At 31.9% G+C, this 15,271-nt stretch overlaps 1 protein-coding gene across 1 annotated transcript; it reads right to left on the bottom strand.

The window, feature by feature from the left end:
- Positions 1 to 4,904: 4,904 nt before the first annotated feature.
- LOC134691676 (uncharacterized) lies at positions 4,905 to 15,026 on the bottom strand. The gene is made up of 5 exons (XM_063552236.1): positions 14,787 to 15,026; positions 14,362 to 14,490; positions 8,184 to 8,267; positions 6,647 to 6,730; positions 4,905 to 6,126 (listed from the first exon to the last, which is right to left on the bottom strand). Exons 1-5 carry the CDS (start codon positions 14,964 to 14,966, stop codon positions 5,464 to 5,466), a joined length of 1,140 nt encoding a protein of 379 aa, XP_063408306.1. The 5' UTR covers positions 14,967 to 15,026; the 3' UTR covers positions 4,905 to 5,463.
- Positions 15,027 to 15,271: the final 245 nt, after the last annotated feature.

Below are 15,271 nucleotides of genomic sequence, written 5' to 3'. Positions count from 1 at the left end.
TTATTTCAAATACAACTTACCTTTCATTTTGCATCATAAAATGTGCATGTAAAATTACGTGTTTTGTCTATATATATTGTTTTTTTTAAATTAACCAATTGTTTTCTACTGAATAACAAAATATATATACCAACTTTTTTTTATTTTCCTCTTTGCAAAAAAATAAAACTGTTACGAACAAAAATGTTTTTGAAAATACCTATAGAAGTAAAACAAATGTTGCAAATAAACGATATAATCGTCTGCTCATACATCCCGATAGAAAGGGTCAAAGAAAAGGGATAAACCATGGGTTGTATTCTAACTGGTGGGGCTATCCATGAGATAAAAGAAAGAGTATGTTGTACACATTTGATTCACTTCACGCACTGCAGAACAGCAATGATCGATACCAAAGTAAAGAAAGGTTTATCGATGTTCTTTCGTTCATCGTCGTTACATGGGGAAAATATTTAGAACGTTTGATGGAAATGTTTATGCCAAATAAGATGAATTTTAGGGATAAATTACAGTGAATATAAAATAATCGGGACAATGTCAAAGTACTATTTTAACGAATATTTTTATATGTAAAAAAAGACGGACGAAAGATGGCACAGGGATAGTCTAACTCGTAGATTGAAAATAAACTGACCACCCCATGGATGAACATAATAAGACAAACATAAAAATATCAGTACCGAAGATTCAAGATAGAAAACTAAAGACTAAGTAACATGAACCCCACCAAAAACTAGGGGTGATCTCAGGTGCTCCGAAAGAGTAAGCAGATCCTGTTCAACATGTGGCACCCGTCGTGTTTTGTTTTTGTTTTTACAAATCCGGTAAATAGTCAAACTCGGTAGGTCACATTCGTGAAACGGGTATTCCAGAACGGTCAACCAACTGGTGATGGCATCAGTAAAATTTACGAAGGGATGATTTCAACTTCACCATTTGAAACTCTTGGTTTAAGAGCTTCCTTGTGAGGGTATCACACGCCCAGTAGTCAGCACTTAGGTGTTCATGAATATCAATTATGTGGTCATTTTTAATAAATTTCCTGTTTACAAAACTTTATTTTTTTCGAAAAACTAAGGATTTTCTTAACCGATGCATAGATTATCTTAGCCGTATTTGGCACAATTTTTTGGAATTTTGGATTCTGAATGCTCTTCACCTTGGCACTTGTTTGGCTCTAGAACTATTTTGATATGAGCGTCACTGATGAGTCTTATGTAGACAAATCGCGCGTCTGGCGTACTTAACTATAATCCTGGTACTTTTGAACACTTTTTTGTGAGCAGCAACCTTCTATCAACAATAAGTTACGACCTACTGCAAACAAAAATGCAGTAAATAGATTTTGTTAATACATGTATCTTATACAGTTTCCATCGTGAGTAGCGATGCTGAATTTAAGTAATAATATCAACATGACCTTAAATCTGAATACATTAAGTGTCTGCTACGAGTTATCAGTTATATCTCTATACATAGACTTATGTCTAATACAGATGGATGAATATCTTTCATATTGAGTGTTTTATCGCTTCTAACAATATTGAACAAAACAACCTGTAGGATTTAAGAGCAACTTAGAAAATATGTCGATTTCTTTGAAGGTTGCGAATACGTTGTGTACTGAAGATAAACAATGTAAGGAGGGATAACTCTTACAAACAGTATCGCGTAACATGTTTATATTATATACCAATTACCTAAACGTCATCCCGCGAACATGTTTGGCGGAAGAAAACAATTATAAAAAACAGAAGTAAATCAAAAGGTTTTTCAAGGTAAATAAGGAAAGACCAAATGAATCCGTTTAGCATTAGTTTTCAATGTTTTTAGTTTTTTTCAATCTGATCATGTCTGGATGATAAATTAGTGGTTTTTTTTCTCACAAATATCAAACCAATACGTTTCGATGTTAGCAATGTTAGCGTTTTGGTTTGTGGATGCCGTTTGGTTCAAATACATTCATAAAAAAATCCATATTTGTAAAGTACACTAAATACCAAAAACGAAATACGATTTAATCACCACAAAACTATAACAATTGACACCCATATTACATGAACAAACATTTTTTTAGAAAAAGAATGCAAATACCACAACATTGTCCATCGAAATATATTTTGACGTTTTGATTATAGAATGACGTATATTTTTTACAAAAACAAATTTCAAACTAGTAAAAACCATTCTTCGAAAACGATAATGGCATTATATCAATAGAAATGTTTCCTGTAAAACACGGATATCACTTACAAGTACCACTTACAATACGATACATATACAATAATATACTTCATACCATACTCAGGAAGTCCTTGACGAGATAGAGACCGTTAAATATAATCTATAATGAATTTTAGTTTGAAAGATGTTAACTGATGGGAAACTGACAAGAAGGGACATCCAAGCCTTTTTATTTTCTATATTAGAATTTAAAATTGGATATTTTTATATAAAATTTCAGTACAGTGTATTTATTAAAGTTTAAAAAAAAAGTTGAATAAATGAAAAGTTTATCCGTGAACAATAATAAAAAGAATTGCTTTTTAATGTTTAGAAACGTTTATTAATTGTAATCCAAAACATGATACTTGGCAGTAAAATATCTATTTTCAAATATTTGTACAAAACAAGATACAAACAAGCACAAAACAAACACAAAGTAAAATCTATTTACATTTGAAGCATTTACCATTTTGTCACTAAGTGCCTAGTCACAATTGCTCATTAAACAGCAATGAAACAATAATTTAATTTGAGCATAAACATCTTACTGAAGTCTTGAATGATTAATGGAAAGAACATAAAAGTAAAATTAAGAAATTTTATGTTGATTGCTGTAAACAAAAATATTGCTTATTTTATTTGGCACTCACACCACATCTTCCTATATTTAATGATTATTTTATGACTTGTATGCTAACAATTCGATTCTGTGATAAGGTACACTTATACGAAATATAAAACACATGAAGGCATTGAAATTAAATAGGTTTCATTTGGCTTCTCTAGATCACATATGTAAGAGAAAGAAAGAGCTATAACATAATGATATACTAATCATGCATGCTATTGTACAGACAGAAAGAAATCACAAGACAAAGCACCTAACACGATCAAATGATAATATAAAAAATTGTTGAAAAAATAAATAATTCAGGAATGCTTAACACAACGAAATAAATTTACAAAAATAAATAAATAAAGGATTCATTTTAAGTAGTAGTATATTACAAATGCAATTATATAAACAGATAAAAAATATAATAGATAAAAACAAATAATAAAAAATGTTTATCCATAGTATACTAAGCATACTTTTACAATTCAAGTATAGTTGTCAAATCACCAATATGTATCAGCATGCCAATTTTCAATATTTTTTATAAAAAATTACCTTACGGAAGATACGTGCTACTAAACAAGTCTTAAATGAGTATATAATGGAAGGGGACAGCAATCCTCAATTTGTAATGCAAACTCAAGTACTGAATATTGGCTCAAAATGGCCTTAATATATTTTTCATTCACCCAAAAATGTCATTTCTGCAAAGGAGGGACGAAAGATACCAAAAGGGACAGTCAAACTCATAAATCCAATACAAACTGACAACGCCATGGCTAAACGTGAAAAAGACAAACAGAAAAAAAAATAGTACACATGACACAACATAGAAAACTAAAGAATAAACAACACGAACCCAACCATAAACTAGGGGTGATATCAGGTGCTCCAGAAGGGTAAGTAGATCCTACTCAACATGCGGCACCCGTCGTGTTGCTCATGAGATTACAAATCCGGTAAATAGTCTAATTCGGGAGGTCAAATTCATGAAAGGGAAGGGGATTGTAGTCACGACGTAAGGAACATATCCGATATCTTTTGTGAAACGGTTATTCCATAACGGTCAACCAACTCGTGATGGCGTCCGTAAAATTTACGAAGGGATGATTTCAACTTCACCATTTGGAACTCTTCGTTTAATAGCTTCCTTGTGAACAGTAACCCTCTATCAAGAAAATCATGATAGGAAATGCAAGCACGGGAATATCGTATCAATTGGGAGATACATACCCCGTATGCAGGTGCTGCTGGAATGTTGCTACTTAGAAATGGAAAGTTCCCAATTGGAAAGCTGAAATCATCTCTTTTGTCGTAAAGTTTTGTCTTCAACCGACCCTCATTGTCAATTTCTAGATGTAAGTCAAGATATGAAGCCGACTTAACTGTATCTGTAGTATCCTTTATCTCCAATTCGATGGGATAGATGCGTTCCACATAGTCACCAAATTTTGAATTGTTTAGTGAAAGAACGTCATCTATATAGCGGAAAGTAGAGTTAAAGGATATTGCTAACTTCTTATATTTCTTCCTAAAAAGTTCCTGCATGACGTCAGCCTCATAATAATAAAGACACAAGTCAGCAAGTAGAGGGGCATGGTTTGTTCCCATTGGGATGCCGACAGTCTGTTGAAAAACACGTCCTCCGAACGTAACACATATGTTGTCAATCAAGAAATCAAGCATCTTGATAATATCGGTTTCAGGTAATTTTTTGTTTGAATCAGAGTGATTTTTTACAAAGTAGGATTTATCCTTCCCTAAGACTAGATACTTGTATCTACGTTGGCCATTCTTTTTTATGAAGCAAAGTAAAACCAACTCTTTTTATTTGTCTTTTAATTTGTCTTGCAAATGTATTGGTAAGTTAATGTAAACAATGACATCAAAAGTACTATTTTATGTCAGAGTAGGGCTTCTGTTACCGTTATGAATTGGTGGTCTTGTTAAACGTGTACAAAACCGCCATATTTTATTTCGGCTGTCCAAAGCCATAATTTAGTGGTTCATTTTCAGTCATAGTTGTTGTTTTTTTTGTCGTAAATCGGGTTCTTGTTTTTTTTTTCATTTGAATTCAGTCACAATTAATCATGTCGGGGAATTTAATTGCAGACTACGAGGTAAGAGTTTTACTCAAATTGTTGAGGACCGTTATGCGACTCTAAGTTGCTTAGATCTCCCCACCGAGTTGGACCCTGTTGACCAGTTGTTTCATTGGCGATCATACCTCATTATCCTATTGGGTTGAACATCACTGAAGGACCATTTATTGTCGAAAAGTGCATTTCATGTAGAAAATGAATTTTACATTGAAATAGATTCCTGTTCCAAGTCTTCTGTTGACCTTCCTATATGTTGAGCAAATAGTAATATGCAAGTTTATGTTAACGTGAAAGTTAATTTGGGATCTTTTTGAGGTGATTACAATTAATTGGATATTAAAAGTTTGACATTCAATCGAAGGATTGATGAAATTTTCGTAAACTGTTGGTATATATCAATCGAAGCGTATAATGATAATAAAGTACATTGTATAGTTTAATACAGAATTTTAACTACAATTCATAAATGTAGAGGCAGAACATAGAGATAGACATTGAAGAGCACGGTCATGATGAAATTCAAGTCTTATTTACAATGACATTTCTGATTTTGTTGTAAGTGACGGTTATACTTCCCGAATCTTGGTGAATAATTTGTTTCATTTTCATAAATGGATCGTCTGAAAGTGAGGAATCGGAAGATTGTTGGCCATTTAATGATTCAGTAGAATCGCTATCATACGCAGCACTCGCTCGTTTATCATTGGAATCCGGATGATGGCATGTAGAGAGGGAAAACATGCTGACTGATTGTACGTTTTGGAGAGTTGCTTGATGAAATTTTCCAGGATGACATCTATTATCCCTACTATTATAAGTTTTCGGTTTAGGGACGGGATTATTATTTGGAGACGACATGTTCCGTATCGCGCTTGAAGCGTCTTCATATTCTGCGTCAGTTTCCGAATAATTACAACCATTGTCATTCCTGTTGTTTTTTGTTTGGACACCGTTACGTGGATTTTTCTTCTGGGCAAGTTTTTTGTTCATTTCAGTGATGAATTGGTCACGTGCTTTATTTCCTTTCCCATTTTGTCTATCATCTTCATATATGTTAGAAGTTGATTTGTCGCATGACACATTCGAATTGGCATACCTCTTATTTGACATCCCTTTAGATGTGTCGTTTGTTCCGTTATCATCAGCAAATTGTTTGTTGATATAACAACGTTCATTGGAATTCTAAAAATAAATAAAAAGAAAAATATACTGAACCTTAAATATATATATAAACTTGCAATCATTGCAAAATAACAATTTCAAGGCAATTCCAATATAAGTTCCTGAAACGTAAAATTTAACATTTCCTCTTTAACAAATTTTATTTATTTTAGTTTGTTTATCGTGCATTCTGACACATTATTTAACTAGGATGTGTCCAAAGAACACGGATTGTGTGTAACTCGCATTATCATTTTCCATGTTCAATGGATCGTGAAATTGGGTAAAAAATCTAATTTTGCCTTAAAAGTATAAAGATCAACCAATGGGGAACATGTGTACTAAGTTTTAAGTTGATTGGACATTAAATTCGTCAACAACAGATTTAGACAAAAACGTGAATACACAGATGAAGATTAACTTGATCGTCAACTTCAAGCAAATCAGTTGCAGAAATAACATGAGTATTCCGACACCCTGCTTAATCCAATATTTTTCTGGTCCCCCAGAATACACTGTATTAATCTCGTTATATACTAACCCGAACTATTTGTCTTTGTAATTTTCCCTCAATGTCATTAACGTCAACGTAATCATATTCTAAAGATTTCTTCGAAACTGTTTGCTGTAAACAAAAAAGTCATTATGCAAGTACTTAATTAATACACTACACACTTGTAATAGTATATACATGATTGGTTTTCACTAAATTTAATAGTTTTGAGGTTATTATATCATTTTGTACATACAAATGCATGTTCTTACAATCAATCTCTAACTAAATGTCAATGTGTATTACTCAAGAACACAATAAACTGCACACATAACCTGAATGGTAGTTTTGGAAGCTTCTAGTGTCATAAGTTATAGAATAAGACACCTGTAAACTATCATAAATGCTATTTAAACTCCACGACAAAAATGCATGCGTGAAACATATTGACAATTTGAAAGCGAAAGCGATGCGATTTATGCCGTTCCGATTTTTTAAATGTTCGAACAGAACAGATTGTGATATTGCATGACTTTAAAGCCTTTTTTGTAAGCTAAGTGTGCATTATAGCAACACAATTTGGAAATGCCTTAAATACTTAAATCATGTTTCACTCTGGATAGAAGTATATAAAAAATATCAAATTAATACAAATTGTTTCGTTTCAAGTACAAATTGATATTCAAATTGGTGTAGGATTCACCACGTGAAATTCATACAGCGAAATGGGTTTCTAACTCTGTTTTAAAAGATATACTCAAACACTGTTACTGAACGTATATGTATAAGAACATTTGTTGAGAACATATGTGTATCGCCTTAAAACCTAGGAAATGTCTCTTTCTATTAACCGGTATTTTGTTAACTTTCTTGGTTTTGATATATACCGGTATGTTAAATATTATCAACTGAAGGCAACCATAAAAGAGGGACGAAAGATACCAAAGGGACAGTCAAGTGAGGCTATTTTTACCGCGCATATGGTAGATTGCGTTGATGTACCAGTTGTAGAAAACATAAATTGGCTTTACCTTGAATCGAGGATGAATAACACCATCGATTTACACGAGTTGGTTGACCGTTATGAAATAACCGTTTGACAAATGATATCGGATATGTTCCTTACGTCGTAACTACAATCCCCTTCCCTTTCATGAATGTGACTTACCGAATTAGACTTTACCATATTTGTTAACACATAAGCAACAAGACGGGTGCCACAAGTGGAGCAAGATATGCTTGCCCTTCCGGAGCACCTGCTATCACCCCTAGTTGTTTGTGGGGTTCGTGTTGGTTATTCTTTAGTTTTGTATGATGTGTCATGTGTACTATTGTTTGTCTGTTTGTCTTTTTTCATTTTTAGCCATGGCGTTGTCAGTTTGTTTAAGATTTATGAGTTTGACTGCCTCTTTTGTATCGTTTGTCCCTCTTTTACATGAAAATACACATTCTAAAGACTTTAGCTATATCTTGAATTATATAGCAAATAATTGTTTGTATTAAGTATAGACATTTTCGATGAATGTTTTAGATATCAATAAGTAATAGCACAAATGAGCTAGAATTTATAAACATTATTATATACCTGTTTTGTCTGACCACCGCTATGAATACTTATATGACATGATTCAGCATTAGCGTAGGGGGATGATTGAAGTCCCTTTTCTCTCTGAAATAAAAGGATAAGTGTGTCTCTTCAGTGATGCTCGTGGCTAAAACATTTGAAATCCAAAGCATATTAAACAGTTATGAGCTTTAATCCAAAAGGTCCAAACAATATAGGCCTATCCGTTAAAGGAATCAGATATTTGCATGAGGGAGATACATTCCTTAGATATAAATAATGTCTAACATTGGATAACAGCAAATTTAAATAACACAAAAAAATCCGTATTTTCATGCCAGTACCGAAGTACTGGCCACTGGACTGGTTATATCCTCTGGACTAACATCGACCTTAAAGTGTATAAGATGCAACAGTAGTATACCGGTGTTCTAAAGTCATAAATTGATTAAGATAGAAAGTTGATGGCATTGCAATGAGGTAAATAACACCTGCAATAACGACAAACAGCATATACACAAACACAGTGGACAGGGACACTGCAATTACAGTGGAAAGCAATACTGCAATAAAAGATACCACCCTTACTCTAATAGCAGTGGACACCACAACTGCCATAACAGTGGAAAGCAACACCACAACTGTAATAACAATGGACATCAACACCACAACTGCCATAAGAATAGACAGCAACATCACAATAAAATTGGACAAAACCAAAGCATTACACGGAACTACCGTTCCGCAATAACAAGGGAAAGCATTACCGTTATAGCAGAGGCCACACTTACGATGTGGACAAAACCACCGCTAAAACAAAGGACAGCCCATCCGCAATAACAGTAGACGCCATAACCGCAACAACGGCCCCGCAATGTCACAGGAATCATAAACACAAAGAAATGGAAACCCATACCACAATCATAGTGGCAACAGTAGCACTGCAATAACACCAGACCTCATTACCACAACATATGGAACTTTCATACTGCAATGAAAGAGTGTGATCTGATAATAACATTAACAGTGGAGCTCTTACCACAAAAACACAGGACAGAAACGCCCCTTAAAACAACAACACACAAACATAGTAGATATTTATATTTGTAATGACATTGAACTGCAGGATATGGTACTGAAATGAATGTGGTCATCTAATCTTTAATAACAGTGGACAACAGTTCGCACACTTACTTGAACCATCCCACACTTGCTTATGCATTTTTATCATATTCGAAAGCTATTTGAACAATTATAAAACTATTTTTGATTTTTTTTTACCATTAACTCTACAAATATGGAAACAGTATTATCAGAATTAAAAAGTTTCAAGGGTCATGGTTATAAATAAAAATATAAACTTTTGTTAGTCGAAATGAAAAACCCCAAAGTATTTTCCAATATCTAATTATAGAAGTGTAGTGTAGACTAATATATGTTATTTAGATTGACAAAAAATAAAAGTTGCATGTTTTAATTATATTTATTTTATAAAATTTTATAAACAATAGCAATGTTTCACGTACAAATCCGGCAAAATTATATGAACCACTTTCTTATAAAGGCGATTGAATGTAATATTTTATAGACTAGTTCACGTTTTTATTTTATTAACATTATATAAGCTAAGTTTGTTGTGATGTTGTACTGTTATATAAAAAAAAATCAAATCTTTATGAGTGTACAAGTCCAAAGTTAAACTCCTGTAACTCAGTAATTATCATTGGCTGCTGGATATCATATCTGGATTTTGTTATTTGTTATATTCATCAATCAGGCCATTAGTATTCTCATTTGGTTAACATTTGTTTTATCGGCTAGCTAATTGTTGAAGGCCGTACAATGACATGTAGTTCCTTAATTCTACGTCATTAAGTTGCTGGAAGGCATTTGTATAATTCAAAAATATACCTCCTTTCCTAATTTTAAAATACAGCATTTTCTACATAAGAAAATGGCTGTACCAAGAAAGGAAAATGGCAGTTGTCATCCATTCGTATGATGTGTTTGAGCTTTTGATTTTATATATCTTATGTATAAAAACAACTAATTAGTTAATGGAATACTGGGAATGAATATTGAATAATTAAAAGTTGATGGTAATGCAATGACCTGAATAAAGCATGTACAACAGCAGTTAACAACATACACGCTACATTGCAGATTTGTCACAATAATATGGGACTCTCATACTGCAATAAAATTTCTATAATTAAGGAAACTTTTATTGCAATAACAGTGGACACTGATGCTCTAAGAATAGAGGTTACCGTTATCGCATTAACAGTGGACAGCAACACTGAAAAAAAGACAGCTCCAAAGCAATACGAAAGGACACCCATACCTCAATAACAATGGACAGCAACACCAAAATAGCAGACCAAAGCATTACAACAATATTGGTCAATAAATTCATAAAAATAGTAGATATCCAAATTCGAATTGGACATCCGTACCAGCACACCATAATATCATACTACAATGACTGTAGACACTCACTATGTTATGACTGTGGACAACAATGATACATTTACTGTGACAAAACATTTACTGTGACAAACCTACTTTTGTATATCCATTTTTTTACATAGTTCATAACTATTTCAACAATTCTAAAACTTTATCTTTGAAAAACTTTTTAATAAGTAACGCTGCAAATATGGACAAAACGATTCTCAGAATTGAAAGTTTTGAGGGTCATGGTTATAAATATAAGTATAAACTTTTGTCTATCGAAATGGAAATTTAAAATGTATTTTCCAATATCTAATAATAGAAGTTTCGACTGATGTTTCTAATTTAGATGAAGAAAAAGAAAAGTTATACTTTCTACTAAATAGTCATTTAAGGAAGAATTTTAGAACAATAGACATGTTTCCTGTACAAATCCGGCACTATTAATAACTATATACTTTCATGTAAAGGCGATTGATTGAATAGTTTATATATTCCTTTTTATTTGATTGTGAATAAAAGTAACGATATTCTTTGATTAATAAAAATTCTTAAACATTATCTTAGTTTAAACAACTCTCCTTCGCCTCTCGTTTTTACATGACGTATATGTTACATAACATAAATGTAAAATGAGTATAAAGCAATTAAAGAAAACAGGCCATACATGTTAGACTATTTACCGGATTTGTAATCACATAAGCAACACGACGGGTGCCGCATGTGGAGCAGGATCTGCTTACCCTTCCGGAGCACCTGAGATCACCCCTTGTTTTTGGTGGGGTTCGTGTTGTTTATTCTTTAGTTTTCTATGTTGTGTCATGTGTACTATTGTTTTTCTGTTTGTCTTTTTCATTTTTAGCCATGGCGTTGTCAGTTTGTTTTAGATTTACGAGTTTGACTGTCCCTTTGGTGTCTTTCGTCCCTCTTGTATTCTAAGTGCGCGTTCGTCAATTCATCCGGAATGGTAGAATAAGGAAAGCCAAAGGAAACAAAGAAATAAGTTGAAGAGTACTGAAGACCAACAAAATTCGATTAGTTTTCTCCCATACATTTTAAGTTGTATATATCTGGGGCCAATATCATTACTGTTTCGAAAAAAAAAGTCAGCCATCAAAAATATAATAATACAAGTGAATAGTGTAAAGTACTGAAAAGAAAAAGAGGATCATGTTTGTTTGTCTAATAAAAAGAGCAAGGTGTCCTTGATCGAATTCACTATAAAATGATGAATCATATTAAAGACGATACTATTTACAATGTTTGACGTCATAGTAAATTATCGGTATATTTTATTCATATACAAAATGCTGATTATCAGATATCCAGTTTACATCAGTAAAACTTGAAATTAAACATTGAAATATAACTACGGTTCAGAAGCAAGAACAGTTTAAACGCAAATAAACGAAGGTTTAACAGTAATTCACGCAGGTGAAATTTCGACGTATTATAAGCGTTTACAATTCTTTAAGCAAAATAAAGTAAAAGTTATACAAGGTATATTAAATTCCACGTTTTATGGTTATGTTGATTATAAAGTCCGTACGTTTAAGGCACAATCTGTGTAATCTTAACGATCATTCAATAACTTATTCCAAAAGTCTTGTCATTTAACACTTCAATAAGATCAAAAAATGTGATATTTTTGTCCTTCTGGTGAGTTAAACCTTTTTCAACTGATTTATATATTTCGTTCTTGTATTGTACTGTTATACCACTGTCCCAGGTATGGGGAAGGGTTGGGGTCCCCCTAACATATTTAACCCAGCCTCATTATTTAAGTATGTGCCTGTCCCAAGTCAGGAGCCTGTAATTCAGTGGTTGTCGTTTGTTTATGTGTTACATATTTGTTTTACGTGATTTTTTTTATATAAATAAGGCCGTTAGTTTTCTCGTTTGAATTGTTTTACATTCTCATTTTTGGGCTTTTTATAGCTAACTATGCGGTACCACATTTCTTCATTGTTAAAGGCCGTACGATGACCTAAAATTATTAATGTCTGTGTTATGTTGGTCTCTTGTGGACAGTTGTCTCATTGGCAAACATACCACATCTTCTCTTTTTTATACTCATTGTAAAGACATTGATTTTGTTATCAATTAATTAAAACATAAGTACATTGTATTGATTTACCGGTATGAACACTAACTACTCAGCAATTATGTTTTTATTTTGTATTTGTTAAATAGATATATATTTGTATATATAGTGTCTCATAAGCCTTTCTAGGCTGGGTAGTTGTCTTATTTTATTATTGTGCAATGTATATTATATAAACTGTATAAACAATCTGTAGACAAGTATGTGACACTTTAATAAAATAAAATATTATTAATTATTATTATTTGTAATCGTACATTTTGGCATTACACAAAATCATATTTCCCCTGACTGTCAATTACAGCTTAGAACATAATCCATTATATGTGTATACAGATTGCAATCTAAGTCATGATAATTATACTATATAGTTTCTTGTAATTTGTGTTGCATTACATTACAATAACAATAAAACTCAATGGCACCTTTTTTATTTTTTTTTAGGTTAGTTGTTTGTATGACTGTGTGCGTTGTAATGATTTGATGTCAAGCCCTTTCGACCGATATTTAGGATGTTTACGTATGTATTACCCTAATACCACTATCTAGTTCTAATAGAGGGTTTGGTGAACTAGAACTTTTAAACACAGAAGTCAAGCTCCTGTAATTCAGTCATTGACGTTTGTTTCTTTTGTATTTCTTTTGTCCAATTAATCATGACCTTATATTTTTTATTTGATTTGGTTAACATTTGTTGTGTCGGACCTTGCTATGCGGTTTTCATTTAACTCATTTTTGAAGGCCGTACAATGACCTTTAGTTAAAAACTACTACGTCATTGTTTTTTGTGGGATTTTTTATCATTTGAAATTATACTTCCTTTTCTTATTTCAAGTAGGTAACAATATCTACAATTAATCGGAAAATTAACACTATAAGTTAAAAGTTAAAAGTTGATAAATATATTAGAAATAAGAAGATGCGGTATTAGTGCGCATATGCCAACTCTCAATCCAAGACACAATATGCATTATGCATGACTGTTATGTGTTTGATATAAAAATAAGGGAATGATAAATGAAGAAGATTCCGTATAAAAATTTCTGACTATTTCAATAATGCTAGACAACTTGACTCTTTCGATAGTATCCAGGCTTCCTCGATCGAATACAAGCTGGTCACAAAAATTAACGTTAGTAAAGGAACGTGGCATTTATACATTGTATCTACAAATTAAAATATCATTACGAAAAAAGAAAATGCCTTATTTTACAGCATCCACTTACGTGTGTATTTAATGCTTTCCATTTTTTATTTGTAGGTTGATATTTTACAAAACAATAAATGACTTTTAGGCCATTCAAATTTTAAAAAGTATTTGGTTGAAACTATTGCATTTTGTATTAAATAAGATACAATGTATGAAAGGTCAACTTTGTTATTATATAAAATCACCTTAACCAGATTAAAAATAATCATAAAAAAGAAACTAGTTTAAAAAAAAATATAAAACAGGATTAATCATCATGATCATAGGGAAAATAGTTTTAATCAAATATGCAATTTCCATAATATATAAAAGAAAATCACATAGAACAATTGTTAGAAAAAAGCAAGAGCATCGATTTTTTGTCTGTAGTAACTCTTCACATAATTTTGTTATGTACTTTCCATGCCTTGTATCTTTTTAATTCAGCTTACCTGAGTTGGGTCCTTATCATAGCGCCCTATTTCTTCATACTGTGGCTCCTTATAAGTATAAGTAACATCATATCCGTAATTCAAGGAAGAATTTTCCTTTCCATTTTCAATAGTGTTGACGTACTTCTCCTAAAACAATTGAGCTCAGCAAATGTTATCATTATTAGTTTTATTTTCAAATATTAAAAAAATGTTATCAAAAATATAATAACATAATTAACTGCGTTTTGTATATTCACCTTTTACTTTTTTTTGATGTCAATTGATTTAGTTGAAATATTAACAGATTAACAAAATATAACTTGTTCTTTTGAGGAAAAATAGCTATATTTAAAACAAAAGTATCCTCATGTCACAACACCAGAATTGGCATTTGCTAAAATTTATAATTTCATTCACAAACTATTCACCATATTAAAAGTTACCTCTCTGACAACAAACGATGCATTACGTCTATATCTTTTATAATGTGCAACACAACACATAACAAACGATAGGATAAAACAAACAATACCAATGACACCAATGATAAAAGCCTCTAGTCCACATATTGTAGAGTTGCAGAAGTCTAAGTCATCTAAGGCAGTCGAGTTATAAGTCATCATAATTGAGTGCGTGTCATTAAATGTTTTTTCTGGTTTACATATTTATTATTTCTATTTCACACCAAACCAGTATTACGCACAAAAATTTATTTAAAAAAAATAGATAAAAAACACTGTGCAAATTGATCGTTAAAGCCTTATTTAATTTGTAAAAAACATGGAACTGATGTTATCTTTTATACCAACTTACAAGTAATTGATCTAAATATAATCAATGGAAAACCAATCGCATCTAATTATACATTACTATGATCTGTTTATCTAAACGACAACATTTTTTGAAATAGTTCATTGTCAAGGATATC

This window comes from Mytilus trossulus, chromosome 11 (assembly GCF_036588685.1).
Source record: "Mytilus trossulus isolate FHL-02 chromosome 11, PNRI_Mtr1.1.1.hap1, whole genome shotgun sequence".
Taxonomy (NCBI): Eukaryota; Metazoa; Mollusca; class Bivalvia; order Mytilida; family Mytilidae; genus Mytilus; species Mytilus trossulus.
Note: the sequence above shows the minus strand (reverse complement) of the source record. Positions and strands in the feature narration are given on the sequence as shown.

Excerpts from the sequence above, each read along its gene's own strand:
- LOC134691676 (XM_063552236.1), bottom strand. The coding sequence starts at position 14,966 with ATGATGACTTATAACTCGACTGCCTTAGATGACTTAGACTTCTGCAAC. Across the intron at positions 14,491-14,786 it reads CATCGTTTGTTGTCAGAGAG|GAGAAGTACGTCAACACTAT; the intron begins GTAACTTTTAAT and ends CAATTGTTTTAG. Across the intron at positions 6,731-8,183 it reads GCGGTGGTCAGACAAAACAG|CAAACAGTTTCGAAGAAATC; the intron begins GTATATAATAAT and ends TTTTGTTTACAG.